Raw genomic sequence first — 25,439 nt, 5'->3', positions numbered from 1 at the left:
ATTACAAATGCAACCCACTCTGCCATCTCTTGAGGAAAGGTTGAATTACGTAGTAAAATGAGACAACGGAACAGTTCCGTGGTCCGGCATTTAGTCCACCGAGACGAAGCACGGAACGGTTCCGTGGCTCGGGCCCAATGAGTTAACTCGTATTGAACAATTGTACAGACTGTGTAATGTTCTCTCACTTGATAGCCTACGACAGAAATCTTCATTGGTTATGATATATAAAATTATTCGTAATTTGGCACACTCAAATACATCATGTAAAACAAATTCAGTAATTCACAATTATAACACAAAAATGCTAATAATATCCACTTCACTGTTATCCATTCAAATAAATATGGAAGTAATTCCATATGGCATTATTATGTGTACCTTTTAGATAGTGACACACTCGACCAAATTGGTCATTGAAATGGTGGACATAGTCACAGCAGCTGTTAGAAATGTCCATCATTGGCGGTAATACATGACCGTCCCTCTCACTGGGGGTGTCGTTCCTGGTCCCAGCGTCGTCCGGAGTGCCGGACGCTGACTCTGGGTCGTCATGGGCATCATCGTCGATGATGTCCCATGGGGCTGAACGCTCGCGTAAGACGTCGAGCTGGTCCGGGTAGATGCTCGTAGGCAAGGGCGGAGCTTGCTGAGGTGCCTCGGAGTCGTCAGGGTTGTAGTGTTGCCAGAAGTCCTTCAAGGTAGCTGGAAGGTCTGGCTGCAGGAGAAGGCTGACCCAGGTCGAGTGTTGGGGCGACGAAGACCGCTCCTCCATAGCCCACCACCCCTCCGATCGGGCCTTCTCCTGCGGTGGGTCGGTCGAGGCCGACACATGATGAACTTCGTTAGTTGTGATGTCCTGTCTCCTCCGCTGCCACCATTCAACTGAGCTCCCGTCCAGGGGCGCTCCCGCCTTTATAATAAGTCGGGATGCGCGTGTAGGGATAACAGCACTTCCCTGGACGGGGCATCAATAAACTGCCGGAAGATATAAAGAACGCCTCTTCAATAAAAATGTTCAAAAAGAAGTTAAAGAATTATCTTAAGTAGAAAATATGTAGATTTAATAAATTTTGAAACTGACTTTTACATTTTCTTTCTTGTATACTCTTACAGTGTATCATTATGAAACAATTCAATTATATAAAACAAAACATATACATATGATTATTTTTTTAGGATATATTAATATTTTATGAAACTAATGCAACTTATGTCTGATATATAGTACTTAGATCTATTCATGTAACCAAAATTACTATTAACTGATTTGATGTAACAAACATTTATTACCGGAGTGTATTAAGTTACTTTATAAATACTCTGTAGCCATGATAATATTAGAATGTACTGCAACACAGTGAGCTTTGGCTGAGGTCGCTCAGCTAATAAATAAATAAATAAATACATAAATAAATAAATAAATAAATAATTCAGAATGTCAATCTCCAAGCTTGTGAGCTGCTAAGCGTTCTACCCCTCGAAAGAAATCAAATTTCAGTAAACCAATATTACCTGGTGAGCGACTAGCATTAACACTGAAGGAACAATTGATTTCCTTTCATATTTTATTTAACAATACTACATGGTAAAAGTAATTAGAATTGTATAATACTATAAACCAGTGTCATATTCCGTCACTAGAGTAGTTATTTTAGATTTAAATTCAATTTGTAGCAGAGGACTAAAAGATCTGTTTATTCTACGGTTTCATAAAACATTTTGTCGGGAATCCGCTGGCTTTCTATCCACTTTTACATATTTATCAGTTAAAAAATTGTCCAACTCATCAGCCACAGAGGTATTTGACCTCTTTCTTTGCATATAAACCGTGTGGAGGGAGTTGCTGCCTCAATTATCACTTCTTGCCGATTGACTTGATCTTCTCCTTGCCATCAGGATGTCTTCTTATGACTTCAGGCAACAGTTTTTCGTTGATCACACTCATTGGACTCTAATAAAACACTTCGCCAGAGGCTCGCAAGGTGGGGTCTACCTTCCGTCTTCCGTCAACTTTGCTTGCGAGGGCAAGCTCGACTGAACGGATGGTGGGCGGAGAAACGCTGAAGCGTTCGGAACTGAAGCAGTGTGCGGATGGACATTTGGTTACACGTTAAGGTAATATCCAAGGTGAACTGAACGGAACGGAACTGAAGCAGTGTGCTCCCTGCTAAGAGGGTCACATAACACGTGTGCGTAACATATGACATTGACACAAGCCTGGAATGAAACATCTGGCGATGAGGAACGTACGAATTTATAAAACACCGAGACAATGGCATCATCATCATAACCATCATCATCATCATCATCATCATCATCATTATCTATACTAATATTATAAAAAGGGAAAATTTGTTTGTTTGTAACGAATATACTCAAAAACTACTGAACCGATTTTAAAAATTACTTCACCTATAGAAAGCTGCATTACCAATGAGTAACATGGGGTGTTTTTTTATTTTCAAAACAATTCGAGGTGGGGAGCACGGGGGGGGAGATATCAAAATAATAGGCTAATATAGGCAAAATATCGAATTTGTCGTATAAGGACAAGACAAAGCTCAATTTAATCCTCTTGACGCAAAGGACAAAACTCGGTAAGCCCTACGGGCCCGAAAACTATGTTTTAAGGCCCTATGTAATATCTAATGAAGTCAGTCACACCGATAGCATGAGTAACTAAAGCCAGTTTCTGATAACCCGTACGAAGAACGGGTACTTCTGCTAGTTGTTGTTATTATTATTATTATTATTATTATTATTATTATTATTATTATTATTATTATTATTATTACATATGCGAGTAACCCCATTAGGACTACGCAAAGTAGGCTACTTAGAGGCGTGCATTTGCCTTTCTTGGAGCCTGTGTTTCTTTCATTATTTTACTGTGAGCTTCCTTTCTATCTTCAGACCAGGTTGTTCCAGTCTTCTTCTTTGGTCTTTACTCTTGGTCAACTTGGCCTGGCATTTGTGGATTTTAGATCTGATGATTACCCTGTTTGGGACATGTGCTGGTGTAATTCCTGCCTGTTTCGAATAAGTTTTGATTTCGCCAATCCATTTCATTGTGTCTGTTTTCGTAGAATTCAATTGTTTGTTTTGTAAGTCTGTGTGTATGCATTCTTGTCATGTGTCCATAGATTCTTAGCCTGCGTTTTTAATGTCGCTGTGAATATTTGTATATTGTTTGATTTCCCGTCTGTTTCTGAGCCGGTATCCTCCGTCGGCATTCGGCCTAGAATGTTTCTTATGATTTTGCGTTCCTTTTTCTCAATATTTTAAGTGTCTGTTTTCCTGTTCAAAATCAGCGTTCCTGACTCACAAAGGCATTCTGATTTAATAATAAATAATAAACTCGTGTCCTCATCACGAGGTGGTGCAGCTCTTTTCAGGAGGTGAGGTGCATGTACCATTTAAACCAAGTACCAGCCCTCCTGCCATACTTAAATTTCTGGCAATACCGGGAATCGAACCCGGGCCCCCGAGGATGGCAGCTAATAACACTAACCGTTACGCTACAGAAGCGGACATTCTGGTTTAATGACTGTGTTGTAAAGTCTTAGTTTTGTGCGCTTAGATATACATTTTTGTTCAGGGCCTAAATATTTTGGATTAATCGGTATGCATTTTCTATATTTTGGCATCTAATTTCATTAGCTTTTGTTTCGAGTCCATTATCCCCAAGATACTTAAATTGTGATGCTCGTTTAATTTTACCATATTTTGTCTTCATGAATTTTGGTGGTTGTTTGTTGCAAGTCATGTATTCTATCTTTTCAAAAGATATCTGAAGGCCGACTTCTTGCGCGATTTTTTTCAGTTCAATCTGATTTGGGGTTGTTGAAATGTCTCGCATTAAAATTGCTAGATCGTCTGCAAATGCTAGGCTATCAATAGCTAATTTTCCTTTGCCCAAAGTGATTGGTTGGTGAATTTTGAGGACTAATTTCTATTTGCGCCATCCTTGTACCACTTTTTCAAGGACGCAGATGAAGAGTAATTATTATTATTATTATTATTATTATTATTATTATTATTATTATTATTATTATTAACAACATGATTGACGTGGTTTGATCCGAACTGCCTACAGCAGAGGTAAATAGCATTCTATTTTAGAAAGGAGGTGCCAAACGACAGATGGCAAGCAGAACTGGTGGCCACACTAATTTTAGTGAAAAATGGAAGAGTATGTTTAGGTATTTTAAGGCAGAAACAGGTTCCAAGAAGGACATTCCAGGAATAATTAATGAACAAGGGGAGTGTGTATGCGAGGATCTACAAAAGGCACAAGTATTCAGTCAGCAGTATGTAAAGATTGTTGGTTACAAAGATAATGTCCAGATAGAGGAGGTGACTAATACTAAAGAAGTATTAAAATTTACCCATGACAGCAATGACATTTACAGTAAGATACAAAAGTTGAAAACTAGAACTAGAAAGCTGGAACTGATAAGGTTTCGGGGGATATACTAAAGACAATGGGTTGGGATATAGTACCATATCTGAAGTACTTGTTTGATTATTGTTTGCATGAAAGAACTTTGCCAAATGAATGGAGAGTTGCTATAGTAGCCCCTGTATATAAAGGAAAGGGTGATAAACAAAAGCTGAAAATTACAGGCCAGTCAGTTTGACATGCATTGTATGTAAGCTTTGGGAAGGCATTCTTTCTGATTATATTAGACATGTTTGCAAAATTAATAACTGGTTTGATAGAAGGCAGTTTGGGTTTAGGAAGTTATTCCACTGAAGCCCAACTTGTAGGATTCAAGCAAGATATAGCAGATATCCTGGATTCAGGAGGTCAATTGGACTGTATTGTAATTGACTTATCTAAGGCATTTGATAGGGTAGATCATGGGAGACTACTGGCAAAAATGAATGCAATTGGACTAGAAAAAAGAGTGTCTGAATGGGTGGCTCTGTTTCTAGAAAATAGAACTCAGAGAATTAGAGTAGGTGAAGCTTTATCTGTCCCTGTAAAAATTAAGAGGGGAATTCCTCAAGGCAGTATTATTGGACCTTTATGTTTTCTTATATATATATATATATATATATATATATATATCAATGATATGTGTAAAGAAATGGAATCAGAGATAAGGCTTTTCGCAGATGATGTTATTCTGTACAGAGTAATAAATAAGTTACAAGATTGTGAGCAACTGCAAAATGACCTCGATAATGTTGTGAGATGGACAGTAGGCAATGGTATGATGATAAACGGGGATAAAAGTCAGGTCGTGAGTATCACAAATAGGAAAAATCCTCTCAGTTTTAATTACTGCGTTGATGGGGTGAAAGTTCCCTTTGGGGATCATTATAAGTACCTAGGTATTAATATAGGAAAGATTTTCATTGGGGTAATCACCTAAATATGATTGTAAATAAAGGGTACAGATCTCTGCACATGGTTATGAGAGTATTTAGGGGTTGTAGTATGTCTCTGGTGAGACCCCAACTAGTGTATGGTTCCAGTGTATGGGACCCTAACCAGGATTACTTGATTCAGGAACTGGAAATAATACAAAGAAAAACAGCTCGATTTGTTCTGGGCGATTTCCGACAAAAGAGTAGCGTTACAAAAATGTTGCAAAGTTTGGGCTGGGAAGACTTGGGAGAAAGGAAACGAGCTGCTCGACTAAGTGGTATGTTCCGAGCTGTCAGTGGAGAGATGGCGTGGGAGGACATTAGTAGACGAATAAGTTTGGATGGTATCTTTAAAAGTAGGAAAGATCACAATATGAAATTCAAGAGGACAAATTGGCCACGAACCTGCTACGCAGGCGTAGCAGGGGGAGAGGTGATACTCCCACGTGGCGCGTCCCAGGTGGCGGATAGGGGGTCCCAACCGGCTTGCCGGCGGACTTAAGGGAAATAAAATACCTCTCGCGGACCAAACACACACCCCCTGTGGGTGGGGGAGGCTGACGAATAATACACCCACGGTATCCCCTGCCTGTCGTGCGAGGCGACTAAAAGGGGCGACCAAGGGATGAATGAATTTGAACCATAAAACAACTCTTTATTCGTACCATCATGCGGGGAACACCATGGGTTGCATGTACTTGCGAGTAGTATCACTAACATGGTACGAAATATGTTTGTGATTCGTTGCAGTAAAAAGCCTGGCCGGGTGGATTCCAGTACCCGTGCGTTGTACCCATGTGGGCAACACCGCGGGTCTGGGCGTAGCCTGTGAGTTGTACCACTGTATGAGCGACACCGTGGGTCTGCGTTGCCTGTGATTAGTACTCACTATGTGCGGAACACCACGGGGCCCTTGGGACCGGCACCCGTGATTAGTACTCTAGGTGAGGAAACTCATCGGTTTGCGTTGGCTGTAGGTGGCGCCATTGTGTGCGAAACACCATAGGTCTGCGTTACCTGTACGAAGTACAATATTTGTGAGTAGTACCATCTTTTGTGGAACACCGTGAGTCTTCGCTACTTCTGATTAATACCCCAACATGACACATACCATGGTTCTATTTTACTCGCGACATGTACCATTCTGTGGGGCCTTAGACGTGGATTTTGCACCCCCTTTAGACACCAAGCATCATTGTGCTTTATAAGTGGTTCCTTGGTCGGTAATAATGTTATTTTCGTTCTCTATTGAATCCGATCCACTGGTTTTTGTTTTTGTTTGTTTGTTTTGTGTTTTGTTGGGTTCCTGTCCATCCATTCATTCTTCATGACATTTTTTATTTTTATTTTGGTCAGTGGATGCCTTTGTAATTTTTGTTCTTTCATTTCGTACCATTAGGGGCCGATGACCTTCGATGTTAGGCCCCTTAAAACAACAAGCATCATCATCATCAGGAGAAATTGGGGCAAATATTCGTTTATAGGAAGGGGAGTTAGGGATTGGAATAACTTATCAATGGAAATGTTCAATAAATTTCTTTGCAATCATTTAAGAAAAGGCTAGGAAAACAACAGATAGGGAATCTGACACCTGGGCGACTGCCCTAAATGCAGATCAGTAGCGATTGATTGATTGATTGATTGATTGATTGATTGATTGATTGATTGATTGATTGATTGATTGATTGATTGATTGATTGATTGATTGATTGATTGATTGATTGATTTAAAAGCAGATGGTGCCAAATTAATGGTCGTAATGAAGTTCCAAGTCGTGAATACGAAGAGTAGGCTAATAGTGGATCGACTTGTCTCTCTTGTTGAAAGCTGCTCGGTTAACGTTGAACCATGATATTATGCTTCTTGTCATCACCAAAGAGAGTTGAACGTGCTGTTTGTTTTCTCGTTTCAGGCATCCGGCGACAGAGTATGTCCAAGCTTCACAACCTTTCCATCGAGGCTCCTATTACGAAGGTTATTACATTGATTACATCAGCGCAAGAGAACTCGACGCCTGAAGTGGCAGCTGTGTTGGAAAAGGTATGTAAAAATATTTTGGATGTGGAACGCGTAATAATTATTCGAATTACCCAAACACTAATTAATGACTAGCTTATCTCCATCACAGCATGAGGTTTCTGGTGTATCGGGAACGCTTGACAAACATTTTCTGCATTTATTGTCATTGTGGAAACATTTACAGCGCCCTTAGCAGAACGGCCAGCGTCGCAGCCATTGCTTGCTAAGGATTTTGTGTTAGATTCCTGACCGGGTCGGGGATTTGGGAACAACCGCCCAATTCCCTTGGCTCATGGACTGGGTACTTGTGGTCTACTCACTACTTGCAACACCGCCACACTGCGAACCACCGCAGTAATGAATACATCCTTCCACGTAGATTTGATGTCAGGGAGGACATCCAGCCGTAGACCTAGATCATGCCCACATATACGACTGATTTTCGCACCCATGACCCAATCGAAGAATAGGAGAAAGCACCACCAGCTGCAACAGAATAATAATAATAATAATAATAATAATAATAATAATAATAATAATAATAATAATAATAATAATAATAATAATAATAATAATAATAATAATAATTGTTCCGAGGTTCCTGTGGAACAGCAGAGGTGAAAGAAGGTGCTGGGATGAACAGGTCTCAAGTTACGAAATTAAAGTTAATTTAAAATTTAACAAAGGTTATATTTCCTTTTCGAGATCGAGAAATAACAAGTACAACAGGAACTCAGTTATATATATATCAACAAGTTAAGAATGTACAATTACAGTTTATTAATGTATTTTGGGCTTCGAGCCCCAGATTCACAATCCCTGGGCAATGAGCCCAACTTTACTTATGAACAAGGTTCAACAAAGGGGCAGGACCCCAATAATGCCAAGGAGCACTAGCTCCCACTTACCAGTTAAGCCTGCTCGAGGCACACAGAAACCAAATTTAAGAAAGAGCAACCCGCTCTCAAAGTTCAAGCCAATTCACAGGCCACACCAAACTCGACTTTCAAGCTGCCTTGCAGGCACACAATAACAGGGGTAAAAATACCCAACCTACTGAGGCCTATTCCGTAAAGAAACAGGACAATAACATGGCCCCAAAATACCAATTTGAGTGGAGGCGTAACTTGCATTCCTAATACACCTTTTTTTAAAACCTATTTGGCTCTAGGCCGTATACACAAGGGCTAATCCCATACTAAAGAGGTGACTTGTATGAGAAGACTTAATTACAATAAGAAAGGAAGAAACGGTTGTGAAAACAAGGTCACCTCAAACAATAGGAGTGGGAGCTCGAGAGGGTTAGGCACTCTCTATCCCGATTTGTAGCCAAAGAGACAGAATTTTATACCAAGTGTCTTTTACATTTTAAAGGAAAGTTACATGATAAAAGTTTCGAACCTGCCCCGAGGGTTAAACTGCTGAGCTAGCAAGCAAGGAAGTTATTAAAAGGCCATTACCTGATGAATGAACTGCTGCCCGAAGAAAGAGGCGCTTCCCGCCCCCTGCTACATAATCACACTAGGAAATATGTTACTGAAGTGGCCAGGAGACAAGAAAATCAGCAGTTTATATATCCTCGCGGAAAATTCGAGACGTTTCAAGAATGAGAACCCACACCCCCCTCAACTTTATTGGCTAGGGTCAAGCAACATATCCATATCGGAGAAAACACGCATTATTGGTTAAAAATTAATTAAAGAAATTCGGGATTGGCTAAATTCAAAACAAGCGGAAAGAGAAGGGTTATACTGCCAACCCAAAAAATGACTGAAAGAAATTTAACAAAGAACAAACTTATGAACACAAAATTTCTCAAAAAACAGTTCCTTCCCTTCGCACCAGGGTGCACAATGTAGTTCTTCAGTAGTGCCATCTAGAAGAGACTGTTCACATTTCTCACTACAGAGAAAACAAATATAAATCGAAAAAGACACAGTTCAGAACTCTTCAAAATTTACAATAGTGACATCTTCTGAGAAACTTTAGAATTAACATGGTGGTTAAAGTTCAGGCTTCCTCCAGTAGAGGAGTTTCAACTGGCGCAATGTTTGAATTAGCGGCGCGGAGGTGTACCGCCCGGTACAATAATAATAATAATAATAATAATAATAATAATAATAATAATAATAATAATAATAATAATAATAATAATAATAATAATGGACCGAGCACGATAGCTGCAGTCGCTTAAGTGCGGCCAGTATCCAGTAATCGGGAGATAGTGGGTTCGAGCCCCACTGTCGGCAGCCCTGAAGGTGGTTTTCCGTGGTTTCCCATTTTCACACCAGGCAAATGCCGGAGCTGTACCTTAATTAAAGCCACAGCCACTTCCTAGGCCTTTCCTATCCCATCGTCGCCATAAGACCTATCTGCGTCGGTGCGACGTAAAGCAAATAGCAAAAAAAGAAAATTAAAGGAAATTACAGAGGATATGGAATAAATTGAAGTAACTCTGGACGACTTGCAAAACAAAACAGAAAATTTAAAGAAACTCAAAAGGTAAAAATAAGATTTAAACCCCCACCGAAGAAAAAGACGAACGGCATAACACTAAAAGGGTATTTACAGATGAGGAACGACAGAAAAGATTTGTTTTTGCTAGTTGCTTTACGTCGCACCGACACAGATAGGTTTATGGCGACGATAGGACAGGAAGGAGCTAGGAGTGGGAAGGAAGCAGCCGTGGCCTTAATTAGGTACAGCCCCAGCATTCGCCTGGTGTAAAAATAGGAAACCACGGAAAACCATCTTCAGGGCTGCCGACAGTGGGGCTCGAACCCACTATCTCCCGAATACTGGATACTGGCCGCAATTAAGCGACTGCAGCTATCGAGCTCGGTACAGAAAAGATCAGAACGAATGAAAACCTACTGGGAAATTCGGAAGGAAGGAAAACTATCAAAGAAGACACCCAGAAAATGATAGATTGAAGTGGTCCAATGCGGCCGTAAAAGCAGAATAAGAAGAAGAAATACGTCGGGTATCGGCAGGTTGTGAACACTCGAAGGATAGCATATTGTACAATATTTCGATGACGACTGCGGAGATTTTAAGTTTTTCGCGCTTACTTGACTTGTTCTGACTTTTGAACATTGCCCAGTAACTCGAATTTGTTGTAGTTTAGATGAGTGTAACTGCACGCTACTACAGACAGTCGAAGAAAAGGTGTAGAAACCATTCAGCTCAGAATAAAGCAGTCAAAATAGGACGTAAAAAACATTTCAATTCAGTAGAAAGAAAAGGGTTTTGAACCCTCAACTGAACATTCATGTTTTGTTTCGAGTGAAGCTTTCCAACATCAGAGTGAAATTCTCAATAAGCTGATCATAAATAGGCCTATGGGAATCTGAACATGACCACTAAATAAAACTGAAAAACTTTAAACGATACAGAAACCGAGCATGTATTTTTGCCTGATGGTTCGAATCACGGTCCATGCATGTGGGATTTTTGAAAAGAAAAGTGACGTCCCTGCGTTTCATGTTGCACGTAAATCTGCAGTTACCGTGACTACGATAACAACCACCACATTAAAAAAAAACCTGCTTGCTTTGTTCGTTCAGATAAGATTTTTAGTAAATGAAAGCTCATTTTAGGAATATGATAGCGTCATGGTTTTCCATTTCTTTTAACTGCTAGTGTAGTGGTGGACGGATACGCCAGATAACAACCATTCTCAATTGTCAGATCGTACACAAAGAGAAGCCGCAACATGCCTAATTGAAATTGACCTAAGGGCACAATACGTTTACAATAACATGAGCAGAATGTATTGGTTGCTTAATAGTGAATGCCAGCCTTTAAAGCCGCTATAGCGACGAAGAGGAATCGCAGTTCACTTCACAGAGTGTGGTTTAATTCAGTAGCCTATCCATTGTTTAATTGTTTCTATCCGAAAGAAAATTGTGCGTCGTGTAACATACTAATTAGCAAAGTCATTGTTTAGGATCACCTTTTGTCAGGTTGAAGCTCATCCTGTGTACTGTCCGTTATTTCATCATTTAATGAGCACACTCAGCGTCGGAATTCAGCTCGATTACTACACACGACAGTCGCTCAGTTTGGCACCGGTATTGTTAGAGATGTAGTGGTGATTATTGTTTTAAGGGGAAGTACAACTAGGCAACCATCCTCTATTTATAACACTAATCAGAGAGAAAAAATGGAAGGGATCCGACACTTCGAAAAATTAAGGTATCGGCCAAACAAAGACAAGGGCCACGAAGGGCGTGAAAATGAAATACTCCCTAGCCCTCGCAAACCTAATAGCGTCGGGGTCGGAAAAGAACAAGAGTAGACCAAGGGAGGTCGGACAGGATAGATGAAAGTGAGGAGCCTGGTACAAGTAAGTGGAAGCAATGCTAGGACTGAGCTAAAGGCCCCGTGGTCGCCAACCCACGCTCCAAAGTTTAGAGTCCCTGAGGCCCCTTTTAGTCGCCTCCTACGACAGACAGGGGATACCGTGGGTGTTATTTTACCGCCCTCACCCGCACGAGGATATTGTTAGAGAGCTCTGTCACATAAAGCAAATTATGACATCAGCAGTATTCCCGTCACCGGCTAGTATGGTTCGTGTATCTCCTGCAGACAGAGGACAAAGAGCTCGGCACACTCTGTGAGGAATGTGGGCCACGGTGAAGTCGGCACCACAAGAGCATACTCGGGAGAGGGGTACGGGTGGCCTTCTCTCTTCAGTAGGTAAGAGTGCGTAGATCTTCCACGACCTAACCTCAGCCTACATAAAAACTACGGCCTCTCTTCGGGAAGGCCGGAAAGAGGACCGCCACACGGCAGTTGTCTTCTTAATTGCTCTCAGTTTGTTGGGAATTCGGATAGCTAGCCACTGCGATTCCCAGGAAGCCAAGATGGTTCCATGTAGCTGAGAACAAATATCCTTAGCAGGTAGTTCATAGCTGTAGGTGGTAAAAGTGGTGCTTCTTTTGCAGCTTCATCCGCAAGTTCGTTCTCTCTATCCCAACGTGGTTTGGGAACCACGCGAAGGTGATTCTCCTGCCAGCATCACTCAGCGCGGCTAGGTCATTCCATATGAAATAGTAATACCCTTAAAGATGCAATAGTATGTGCTGCAGTCATGTATCTCTCTGTACTTCTTTTTGTTTGTTTACAATTTGCACTTCGTCGAACCGAGACAAATAGGTCTTATGGCATCGATGGGATAGGTAAGGCCTAGGAATGGGAAGGAACCGGTTGTGGCCTTAATGAAGGTACAGCACCATCATTTGCCTGGTGTGAAAATGGGAAACCACGGAAAACTATATGCAGGGCTGCCGACAGTGGGGTTCGAACCCACTATCTCCCGGATGAAAGCTCACAGCTGCACCCCTAACCGCACGGCCAACTCGCACGGTCTTCTCCTGTGTAAAGGCCCATTTTCATATCTAAGGTTAGTTTATTTTCTACCGGGCGAGTTGGCCGTGCGCGTAGAGGCGCGCGGCTGTGAGCTTGCATCCGGGAGATAGTAGGTTCGAATCCCACTATCGGCAGCCCTGAAAATGGTTTTCCGTGGTTTCCCATTTTCACACCAGGCAAATGCTGGGGCTGTACCTTAATTAAGGCCACGGCCGCTTCCTTCCAACTCCTAGGCCTTTCCTATCCCATCGTCGCCATAAGACCTATCTGTGTCGGTGCGACGTAAAGCCCCTAGCAAAAAAAAAAAAAAAAAAAAAAAGTTTATTTTCTTGCCATTTATTAAAATTTAAATTAAAATCCACAGCCCGTTTCAAGTCATTTGACCTAGTTAGGAATGGAATGAATTAAGCCCCCATCTAACAGCGAGGATATGAATAGTGACGGTTGCCGAAGCCTGTCGCACTCCTCTGGGGTAATGATTGATGACTGACAGATTGCATGAAACTATACGGGAGAGTGTAGCTGGAATGAAAGATGGCAGGGTAAACTGGAGTACTCGGAAAGAAAAACCCATCCCGCCTCAGCTTTACCCAACAGAAATCTCACATGTAGTGAACGGGTTTTGAACCACGGAAACTAGCGGTGAGAGGCCGGCGCGCTGCCGCCTGAGCTACAGAAGCTCTGGTTATCAAAATGATTATTTCTTGTAATATTCATAAGTCTTGAAAAATCGCAGCACTATACAAAGTTATTAATTAACTCATTATTTCGTTGTCTGTATTAACCACAGCTGTGAAGAACTTGAAATTCCTTGTAATATTTTTCTACTATCTTTTGATTTATGAATTCAATGTTATGATAACTCGTAAGGTCAAAGTACTCTTACAGATTATATATTTTCATTATATAGTTTTGGGGGCCTTGATGACATTTTGTACTATGAAAAATATAATAAATGGCGGATATAAGAAATGTAGTATGAAAGTGAATGAGTTTATGATTTGTAAACAAATTCATAAGTAAAAAACCTATTTTTGGATCTCCATTTTGGTAAAGTTAATGTTTCCCACAACAAAAATATCAATAGGAATCAGGACTTTGCATAGGCCTACGCACCATGAACAGCGGATTGTACTTGGTGGTGGACAGACTACTAGAGTACACATGTTGCGGGAACCACCGTGTGACGAGAACACCTGGCGTATAGTTTTTAGTTAGCTCCGTCGTTCTAAAACTTTCTTCCTCATTTTGTAGCGTCCTAAATAGGAAGAAGCTCAAAATCAACGACGAAGTGCACTCCACAATTAGTAAATATTGCCGTAAGTCCTAATCTCTATAACAGTAGCACGGAAAAGCACGTTTATATTAGTATGTAGATTAAACTAGGAGACTCTGTGGAAAAATGACGTATACCTTTTCCCAACAAACCTGTAAGCTCGTATAGTAGAAGCCAGGAGAACAACCACTGCAGGCGTGCCTGTGGTTATATTGAAACTTTGGGGCATGTTCTCGGCTACTGAACATTCGGCTCATTGATTAGGAATACTCGCCTTCACACAATTCGCAAAAGCCCTTCGCGATATCGGGTGGGAAGTATGCGAAGAAATGAACTGCTTAGCTGAAAATGGTTGCGCGAGAAGAGTAAATATTCTAGCCCTCGATAAACAGAGAGATCGTTCTGTAATATTGGACCCAACAGTACAGGTAGAATCAGGCAAACAATGAGAAGAAGGCAATCTACGTTGCAGTATTCAATTTCATCATGGAGAAATATGCGATCTCCGGTCACCGTCTACGGGTTGTTAGTGCGTGCAAGAGGTACCATACCGGGGATGATAGCGATTTGTGGAAAAGGGTAAACCCAAGGTGGCTGTGCTTGAGTTTCTTTTAAGGAACCATTTGGATCTATATTCCAGAACATAAAAATCGCACAATACTGTATCTTATGGCAAACTAGTGACGGGACTATCAAATGAAAACTACCGAAGTATTCGATAGTCGTCAAATACCGTTACAACCGATTGTTTCCGTTTGCATTCGGTTTTTCATTCGGATCGCAAATTCCAAATGTTTCCACTAGTTAGCGCTGAAATCGGCCTCCTCTTTCTTCATGGAGTGAAGTTAGTCATTTTTTTTATAAATTAATAGATATCTGACTAAGTTGTATAATGATAAATGCAATTTTATTATTGTGCGCTTTATCAATAGATTATCATGTTATAGTTTTTATAAATACTTTCCATATACTAACCATGAACCTCTAATGATTGAACATTAACCTTAAATGAATGGGATTATTTTAAAATTAATATATGCACTTATACTTGGTTCTAGAAAAATATGTTGTATTTTCATTTAGTTTAGTTTGCTGTATTCGCATTACTTTAATATGTGGTGTCATTACAATAAGGTGTAAACCTAACCTTCGTTTGAAATTACGTAACATTTCTTATTTTATGAACAGACGATCTTTCATTCATTACCTTGTGGTTAGGGCCACAAAAAATGCATTTTATGTAAAATAAAACATTATGACCACAGTTACTTAGACTGGGACATTTTACCTTATTTTGAAGACCAATATATTTCATTTTCCAATCACATCACTCCAACATTGTGTAACGTTTGTTACTAGTCTCAGTATAATTCGCTTATCACTACCGCCAAAAGAAACACGACCGAGCTCGATAGCTGCAGTCGCTTAAGTGCGGCCAGTATCCAGTATTCGGGAGATAGTAGGTTCGAACCCCACTGTCGGCAACCCTGAAAATGGTTTTCCGTGGTTTCCCATTTTCACACCAGGCAAATGCTGGGGCTGTACCTTAATTAAGGCCACGGCCGCTTCCTTCCCACTCCTAGCCCTTCCCTGTCCCATAAGACCTATCTGAGTCGGTGCGACGTAAAGCAACTAGCAAAAAAAAAAAAAAAAAAAAAAAAAAAACACGGTATAAAAACCGGTAGTATAATACAACAATCCACATTTCGGTAGTTACTAGCAAATGAATTATTACTAGTTACTAGTACTACCACATTAGAAAACGTAAATTACTACTTTATAACCGATGTCAAACAGAATTCAAACTATCGATTGTTTCACGCTTCACAATCGGTAGTCTACCGATAGCAGGACGAATGCCGATAGTTTAAAACATTCGATATTCCCATCACTATGGCAAACCTGTTGAGCGCCGGTTTCCTAAATAAAGGACTATATATATATATATATACATATATATTGTATATACTCTGTAAGGATTAATTTATTCAAGTAAAAATTAATGAATGACTTCTATGTAAAGGGTTTATCAAGCATGTAGCGTATCCAAGTATGATTTGTCCTTGTTTATATTTTCAGAGTAGAATGTGTCAACTTGTTCATATACTGACGTCCCCATCATCTGTTGCAGGTGGTTGACATCCTGCGCACAACCGAGTTGTACTCTCCAGTCATGAAGGAGGACAAAGTGCGAACAGGCGATGCTGTCACCAGTGACCTCATAGCAGCTCTCCTGTCGGTACGTAAACAAAACATTTCTGTGATGTACTGCTGTATCCATTTCACTTTAGTACAGTTGCTAGAGTAATGCCATCTAGCGCAGGTGAGTGGCAGCAGAAGAACCCAGCTAACATGGGAATGTTGTCCAATCGTGCTAACTGACGATGGTGGTAGTGTCTGTCGTTATTGTCTTAATGTTAAAAGCCGCATGGTCATCAGCTCATATCGACAAGAGCAATTGTGAAGATGAATATCAAAATGAGGAAAGAAAGTCGTGAAGGAATGATCGCTTGACAAGAGGAATTCATGAAGGGAGGAAGGACTCATTTTATATTGGATGCTCTGATATCAGGGACTCGGAAGAAAAGTAAATGTGGAAGCCTACAGTATTGAAAGACTGTCAATTCTATTGATCAACAATAACATTAAATTGGCTATTGTTTGTTGTGATGTGCATTGTCTCTTCTGCTGCCGCTCATGTCCGATAGATGACATTATTGCTGCGGGCTGCGTGAGCAAAGGGAGTTAGCTTCCCAAGTAGAACTTCTTCTTTTCCTTCTCATTCTTCTTCTTCTACTTCTGCTTTATCTGTTTACCCTCCAGGGTCGGTTTTTCCCTCGGACTCAGCGAGGGATCCCACCTCTACCGCCTCAAGGGCAGTGTCCTGGAGCTTCATACACTGGGTCGGGGGATACAACTGGGAAGGATGACCAGTACCTCGCACAGGCGGCCTCACCTGCTATGCTGAACAGGGGCCTTGCGGGGGGGGGGTGGGAAGATTGGAAGCAATAGACAAGGGAGAGGGAAGGAAGCGGCCGTGGCCTTAAGTTAGGTACCATCCCGGCATCTGCGTAGAGGAGAAGTGGGAAACCACGGAAAACCACTTTCAGGATGGCTGAGGTGGGAATCGAACTCACCTCTACTCAGTTGACCTCACGAGGCTGAATGGACCCCGTTCCAGCCCTCGTACCACTTTTCAAATTTCGTGGCAGAGCCGGGAATCGAACCTGGGCGTCCGGGGGTGGCAGCTAATCACACTAACCACTACGCCACATAGGCCGACACCCGAGTAGAACGACCTGCCCAAATATTGGCGGGAAGTAACTGGGGAGTTAGGTAACTTTATTTTATATCATAGCATTCGTCTGCTTCATACATGGTCTGCTGGTATGCGCCACAGCGTTTCTTCATTCTAGCTGATGAAGTCCCTTAGGGGAAGAAACATGCACTAGATTTAATACATTAGACTATATATGTTTTGAATAGGCGGACCGCTTAAATATAATACTTAAGTTACTCTTAAATATTCGCAACTTCGTTATATCAACTTTTGTCGTCTGTTTCTTGACACTGCCAATTTATTTGTAACGTGTGGCTGTGACAGTATGGAAGTTGCCAGGTGTTGAGTAATGACATTCGGCGCACAACAGTTGTGTCTGGTTGTTATGAAATGTGCTGCTTATAGGGACCGGTCGTGCTGTAATAGCACTTTCTGGCGTAGTGAAGAAATCCACGGCAAAGTACCTCACCCCTCATCATGGCGTGAAGGCCTCATTATAGCGCTGTCATCGGTTTATGTGTGGTTTCTCCACAACTACATAACCTTTGGTGGTGCTTTATGAGGATCCAACCAGCCTTCGAGATGGAGACATAAGAGACAGATCTTTCTTTATGCATATTAATACTTTGACTTCCATTTATTAGTAGGTGTAGAATGTTCTCGAACGACTGTAAGCTTTTCATATTCTCACATGCATGAAAATTTCATGGTACTATAGTATAAAAACCATATACTGTTAATATTATTCGCCTTGTTTGCTTCGAGTGTGTGTTTATTCCAGTAGCAAGGAGGGCAGGCACCACTGTCTGTCACCCGACGAAGCTCCAATGACTCGTCTGTGTCGCGTACGGCCCAATCCCAGACGACGGGTTCGCGAACTTTTTCACGTGGGAATCCCACAGTCTCCTCTCAGGTTGCAAAGCTGCTGGACTCTTCGCTACTCTGGGAGTTCGACATCTTCAGGCTGGAACAACTGACCGCTAAGAGGTAAGAAAACTCAGTGTCTATTCAGAGGATCTGTATCAGTGAATGAATATTCTTCTCTTCTGATCACTGACGTCTAGTAACTGGACAAGAGTATTCATTTAGTGTATTCATAACTAACTAGCCGAAACCCGTCAAAATACCACGGTCAGTGGGGTATATTTAGTGAAGGATTATAAGTCCTTCATTGTACAATTACTTTTTGGCAGTAACTTACTGCACTCTTGACATTGCAACATATGCTATGACTGAAACCTGCACATTGTAGTGTTTCCCCTTGAGCTTTTTTGATCGTAATACAAAATCCCAAGCGAATTGGAAATTGGCCACTTGAAAGAAAATGGAAGTGTTTTTTCTGATGGAGTTGAATCATCACGAGGGATTATTGATCTCTGCCTATTTAAAATGTACAGTGCACTGATCGACCGTTAGGAAGCAAAATGGTGGCTATTCCTGTCCACGCTACTAATAAAACACGAAGCCTTAAATTGAGCCACTTTTGTATTAACCAATGGTATACATATATTTTTCCAGTGCACTCGGGACCATAGCTGAAAAATGCATTTTTGACATTTATGTTGTTTTGCTGGGGGACGTCAAGGATTTTGAAAGTTGCTCCTGGTTTGCTATGCAAACAATGTCAGCCAAATCAGGTTTAAAAAATAGCACATTAGCAGTTTGCTCGTAGTAAAGGTACAATCCTTCGGGTTTCCATGACAGTAAATTATGACACGGAGGATCGACTCTCTTTCCTAACTGTCGCCGTGGACGAAGTTCACAGCCTTAGTGTTAAAATTACGACACGAAGAAAAGGACTTCGACATTTCCTCGACATCATTTCAAGTTATAAAATATAGGGAGAGCTACACAGAGACAGTAACACTGCGCCGAATAGCTGCTTCTCGACTAAGCGACTCCCTGCAATTGCAACACAACACAAACTGGAACAGGTGACGTCCGACTGGGCATGTCTTCTTGCCCACTTCCACCTCCCCTTTCGCATCGTATGCCTCAGCGTTACCACAGTACAGTTGGCTTTGAAGGACTGACGAGAGATTTGGCGAATCAGAATGCTACATTTTCCCTTAATAATTTAAAAATATCCAGCAATTTTTTAATGCTTTTAATGCTTTTGAAGACATTCTGCAAATCTACAGACCAAGAGCTTTCGTCAGAATGCTTTACGATGTCAATCGGCTCGCCGGTCTCTCAAAAATGATGTAACAAAAATCAGCCTAGTGTTTTAAATATATTTCTTGTAATTAGTTGATACTAAAAATATTCCAATTAATAAAATGTTACAAGCAAGTACTGAGTACTGTTGAGTGTAAAGCGGACTACTACGTGTGTACTGCCGTGGAGTACAGCGGAGTGGAGTACTGAGTAGACCTTCAGTGTGTGATCTCCCTGTGGAGGGAGCGGTAGAATAATATGCACGGTAGCACCTGCCTTTCGTAAGAGACGATTAAAAGGACCCCAGGGGTTCTCAACTTGGGTAGGCGACCGCGGGGAAGAATGAAGGTAGCGGCGAAAGAAAGACAAGGACCTCGAAGAGCGTGAATATGAAAGATTTCCTAGGCCTCAAATGCTCTAATATCGCCGCGGTCGGAAAAGAACAAAAGTTGACCAAGCCAGGTCGGATAGGATAGTTGAACGTGAGGAGCCTGACACAAGTAAGTGGGAGCAGTGTCGGAACTCGAGTAATGGCCCCGAGGTCGCCAAGCTAAACCATGTTCAAATTTCAGAGCCCCTGCCCTTTTAATCACATCTTACGACAGGCAGGGGATACCGTGGGTGTTATTCTACCGTCCCCACCCACAGGGGGATAGCACGTCATGTGAAGCAGTCGGGTAGGTACGACATAATAATAATAATAATAATAATAATAATAATAATAATAATAATAATAATAATAATAATAATAATAATAAATGCGCAGTAGTGAGTTTAAATGCAATTTATCGGGGGGGGGAGGGGGAGATGAAAATATGAATGAAAATCCACATTCTGTTTCCAGTTTCAACACGGTGGGGCAATGATAACGGATAATAGTGCTGGAATTAAAGATGACAGGGAAAACCGGAGTATCCGGAGGAAAACCTGTCACTCCTTCACCTTGTTCAGCACAAATCTCACATGGAGTGACTGGGATTCGAACCACGGAACTCAGTGATGAGAGGCCGGCACGTTGCCGCCTGAGTCACGGAGGTTCTAACAGGGTGATGGGATATGAAAGGTGATAACAATGCAAATAATAAAACGCATTTTAAATGGATGTTTTATTATTTTATTGTTTTTGTATCTATTTATAATGAGTGCAAGCGCCTATCGGGGGGGAGGGGTGTATCCCCCTTATCCTCCCCCTATCTACGCCACTGATGTGAAGTATCGTTTGATTCGTCTTAATGTGATCTACTGTACATGTATTCAACTAGTACAATGTGAGAAACATTAGTGGCGAAGTAATAGTAAAAATGTATTTATTTCGTAAAAAGTCATGAAACGTGGACAAAAAATGGCTTTAAAATTATCAAAAACACATTCGAGAAGATATAGTGGTTTATTAGAATTCCAAAAATCCAAAATTACAAGTGCCGAGTGTCAAAAGGCTTAGCCAGTGTTTGTCAAATTTAAGCCAACCGAGCGTCATTGAGACGAGTTCAGTGCTACTGAAGCCTCGGCCGAGCATATCATTGGAGGAAAATGATTTGGGACTCCTGGATATGAATACCGATCACTCTGGTCTGACTGACTTTGTCTTCAGCATGGGTAAATTAGTTTAGAATTAAATAAATGTCAATAACCAAATATCAAACCCGTACTAACGAGGAATGTTATTTCGACAATATGTAACACGCAGTATGTATTATTCACCACAGTTTACAGCTGTTGCCCCAACATAGCCCTGTTCGATTTGTTTGTATGTCTTCTTGTTCTTCCTCTTCCTTCATTTACTACCATTTTTTTTCTCTTAAAAATCGTTTACTAGGAAGCCATTATGTCTAAGGATATGACCTACAATTTTTAACTTTCTTCTTTCCGTATCCTTTATCCGTCTCCGTTCCTCATTGACTTCCTTTAGGGCATCTCGATTCGTCATTTTCTTTTGAGTCAAACCTGTCCTCGTAACTTTCCTGAAAATCTACATTTCAGTTGCTCCCAATGAATCTCTTTCCTTTTTTTCTCAAAAGTCTTGCTCTCACAGCCATAAAGTATACAGTTCAAAAAAATTAGGGGAACATGTTTCGTAACGTCTGGTATGTGAACGTTAATTTAGTAGATGAGGTTCCAATGGTCGTACAGCATACCTTGAGACCTTAGCTACTCAGGATATGTCAAATCGAAGTTATACTCCATCTGTAGGTGTAGCTATGCATTAAAATATCAGGTGACCCCTCAAAACAAAGTGAATAGCGGTGCGTCCGTGTGTCGTTGTGAAGTACACGGACTACTGGGGTCATTTGATCACGTTGTACGTAAACCAGCACATCACATGAGACATCTTAACGAGTTTCAAGTCGCAAGGGCCGCCACTTCCATCCAGGAAGGATGGACTTTTCGTCGTGTTGCTGTGGATCTCAATGTATCTCCGTCGGTTATTCAACGCTTGTTGAATCGCTAGAATGAGACAGGCCAGTTCGCAAGGAGGGTTGGACAAGGTCGTGGACGCATGAAAACCCCACAAGATGACCGGTATCTGACCACGTGTGCGTTGCGACGTCATTCAGCAACTGCCAGAGAACTGCAACAAGACCACTGGAGTCACGGTGTCTGACCAGTTAGTAAGGAACAGGTTAATAGAAGTGTCCTTACGACACAGACGTCCTGTTCGATTGCTTCGTGTAACGCAGTAACATCTAGCAGCTCACCTTCTGTTTGCCCGTACCCACGTCAACTGGCAACTTCGCCAATGGGGAACTGTGTTGTCCACAGATGAGTACAGATTTCCCTTGACACAGCGTGATGGACGTCAACGTGTATGGAGACGCCCTAGTGTGCAGTACATGCCAAATGTTAGCCAGAAAGGCGACCTATTCGGGCAAGTGTCTGTGATGGTGTGGGGTGGCATCAGTATTGATGGCCGTACGGATCTTGCCGTCGTCCGTGGTATCTTACCGCGGCGGGGTACATCGAGCAGATACTGCTACAGCATGTGTTGGTTGCTGCATACGGTGTTGGCCCTAAATTCGTACTCACGACAATTCCAGGGTTCATGTAGCGCGCATCACCAGAGCTGTCTTGTGAGAACTGGACATTCAAGAGATGGAATGGCCAGCAGTGAGTCCCGACCTTAATCCCATCGAGCATGTGTGGGATAGGCTTGACAGAAGTGTTCGTGGGCGTCCTGTTCCACCATAGACTCTTCAAGAGGCCTCGAACAGGCTCTCATTGAAGAATGGGACCTGATACCACAACGTGACCTCCGTCGATCGGAGCATGCCACGTAGGTGCCAAGCTGTGATAAATGCTCGTGGAGGATATACACCATACTGAAGCTCTCCAACTGTGATAAAAATCCAATCCTGGAGGACTGTCATCACTTTGTTTTTGTCCCTATTTGGACACTTCCGTTTGTTTTGTGAAAATGAACGCGAATCCATCGATGTTCTTTTTGTATACTTCAACGGTAAAGAATATACCTGGGTGTGAGGTATTGTTCTGTGGAGCATGGCATACGGTCAAAAACATCTTCCCCTGTTTTGTTTTGAACTGTGTAGTACACTCCAGACAAAAGATTTTACAAAAGCTTTTCTTGTTTCTAAACTTATAAGGGTATTTGTTGAAAGATTTCTTTTATTTTGTAAGACCTGTTTAGCAAGAGCGATTATTCTTTTAATTTCTTTGGTGCATCTAGTGTCTTCAGTTATAACGCTTCCTAGGAAACAGAAATATTGTACTTATTCTACTTTGGAGTTTCCTATTCTTTTGCTTGTACTAGCTCTTGGACATCTTTGCTCACAACTGAAATTTTGGTTTTCTTACTATTGATTTTAAGTTTGAAATGTTTTAATGTATCACACAGAACATTCAACATTCAATGTAATTCCTTCTCAGAGTCTGCTACTATGTAAATACCATCAGCAAATCTAATACTGGAAACTTTTTTCCTCATTTATCTTTATTCCCCCGCTCCTTTCCTTTAAAACACATATTGCTTCTTCAATAAACAAGTTGAAAGGGTATTTTGAGAGTGGAAAAGCCTAATTCACCCTTTACTCAATTCTTGCCATTCCTGTACAGCCAATCACCACTACATTTGTAAATTTTCCAGATACGCTTCCTATCTTTCCGGTCAATTTCTACTTTATTCATACATTTAAACAATAGTTCCCAGTTTATCATGCCAGAATGTAACATCTAGCCTGAATATAAAATATTTTAGGGCAAGTATCCCTTTGAAAATAATTGACTCAAGTTGTTCTGTTCATTTAGGCCACTGGTATACCTTGGTATGAATCTGATGCTGCACTTCGAAGTACCTCAGACACTAGGCTGTGATGAATCAACATTGCACAACTGGCTGACCATAATTGAACTCAACTACAAATCTACAAATACCTATCACAACTCGACACACGCAGCGGATGTTCTCCAGGCGTCTGCCGGATTTCTGGAACGAGAGAGACTAAAGAAGATTATGGCGCCGCTGGACGACGCTACCTGTCTCATAGCTGCTGCTGCCCACGATGTTGATCATCCAGGGAAAAGCAGGTAAACATCACGTGGCTTGATTTGCAGTGTAGGATATATAGAGCGTAGGTTGCCATGAACTCTGGATTTACAATAATGTTATTTGTTCACGTCCCACTAACTACTTTTACGATTTTCGGAGACGCCGAGGTGCCGGAATGTTGTCCCGCAGGAGTTCATTTACCGACACTAGATTGACGTATTTGAGCACCTTCATGGGCAGTACAGAGTGTACAGAGCCGATAAAGCCAGGGGTGGGACGGAGAAGGAAGGTGGTGTCCTCACAGCAGTCAAGAGCGGATTATCTGTCTTGAAAGTTGAGCAAGTAACGAGAGGTTTCGAAGGATTGCTTCTAAAATTACTCGTTCAAGGGAAAGTCTGGGATGTTCACGGTATTTACGTGCTACCTTCTTCAAAGTCAGAGATATATTCGGAGGTATTTGGCTGGTGGGAATGTCATTATGAGCTCCACGACAGTGATATAATAATTGCTGGAGATTTTAACATACCATCTATATTTAATAACAAAACAGACCTAAATTTAAATGGACAAACACAGGAGCTTATAAATTTAATGAACGTATAAAATTTGTTTTTTTTTTTTTTTTGCTAGGGTTTTACGTCGCACCGACACAGATAGGTCTTATGGCGACGATGGGATAGGAAAGGCCTAGGAGTTGGAAGGAAGCGGCCGTGGCCTTAATTAAGGTACAGCCCCAGCATTTGCCTGGTGTGAAAATGGGAAACCACGGAAAACCATTTTCAGGGCTGCCGATAGTGGGATTCGAACCTACTATCTCCCGGATGCAAGCTCACAGCCGCGTGCCTCTACGCGCACGGCCAACTCGCCTGGTAAAATTTGTTTTCGTATAACTCTGTTCCAAATTGTAATGATAGAACTTTGGATTTGGTGTTAATTAGTCGGTCGGTAACAAACGTAGCATGCATAAAGAACGATGATCTCATATTGTCTGTGGACGCTCATTTCATCTCACTAACTCCTGTGATGAGATTGACGTCAGGCAGGGCACCCGGATGTAAAAACTCGCTACGAAGATTCATCTCACTTCATATCCGAGCCCGTAGAGAAACGGGATGAGGGTTGGGTATAGGCCTACAATTCTAATTATCTATTTCTCTCGGACGAATTTATATTCCCCCGAGGAAAAAATATTGGACATTAAAATTGAGATTATTAAACAGAAATGTGTAGGGAGCAAACATGCATTGGCAATCATTTGATATTCCCTTTGTTTGGTTTTTAGCGCCTTCCTGATCAATTCGGATGACGAGCTGGCGCTCCTCTACAACGACATCTGTGTTTTGGAGTCTCATCACGCTGCCCTGGCCTTCAAGCTTACGGTGTCTGATGACCGAGTCAACATATTTAAAGGTAAATACTTTGTACCATACATGTCCGACTCGTTGGCTGAGCGT

At 41.5% G+C, this 25,439-nt stretch overlaps 1 protein-coding gene across 5 annotated transcripts in view; it reads left to right on the top strand.

The window, feature by feature from the left end:
- LOC136871659 (high affinity cAMP-specific and IBMX-insensitive 3',5'-cyclic phosphodiesterase 8) overlaps positions 1 to 25,439 on the top strand; it is a 1,461,726-nt gene that overhangs the window by 1,390,922 nt on the left and 45,365 nt on the right. For all 5 annotated transcript variants that reach the window (XM_068227181.1, XM_068227177.1, XM_068227179.1 and 2 more), the window contains 5 exons: positions 7,292 to 7,419; positions 16,179 to 16,286; positions 18,112 to 18,314; positions 23,745 to 24,023; positions 25,268 to 25,395. In XM_068227181.1, the coding sequence (XP_068083282.1) occupies positions 7,292 to 7,419; positions 16,179 to 16,286; positions 18,112 to 18,314; positions 23,745 to 24,023; positions 25,268 to 25,395 (846 nt within the window). The remainder of the gene's footprint in view (positions 1 to 7,291; positions 7,420 to 16,178; positions 16,287 to 18,111; positions 18,315 to 23,744; positions 24,024 to 25,267; positions 25,396 to 25,439) is intronic.

Source organism: Anabrus simplex, chromosome 4, assembly GCF_040414725.1.
Source record: "Anabrus simplex isolate iqAnaSimp1 chromosome 4, ASM4041472v1, whole genome shotgun sequence".
NCBI classification, from domain to species: Eukaryota; Metazoa; Arthropoda; class Insecta; order Orthoptera; family Tettigoniidae; genus Anabrus; species Anabrus simplex.
Note: the sequence above shows the minus strand (reverse complement) of the source record. Positions and strands in the feature narration are given on the sequence as shown.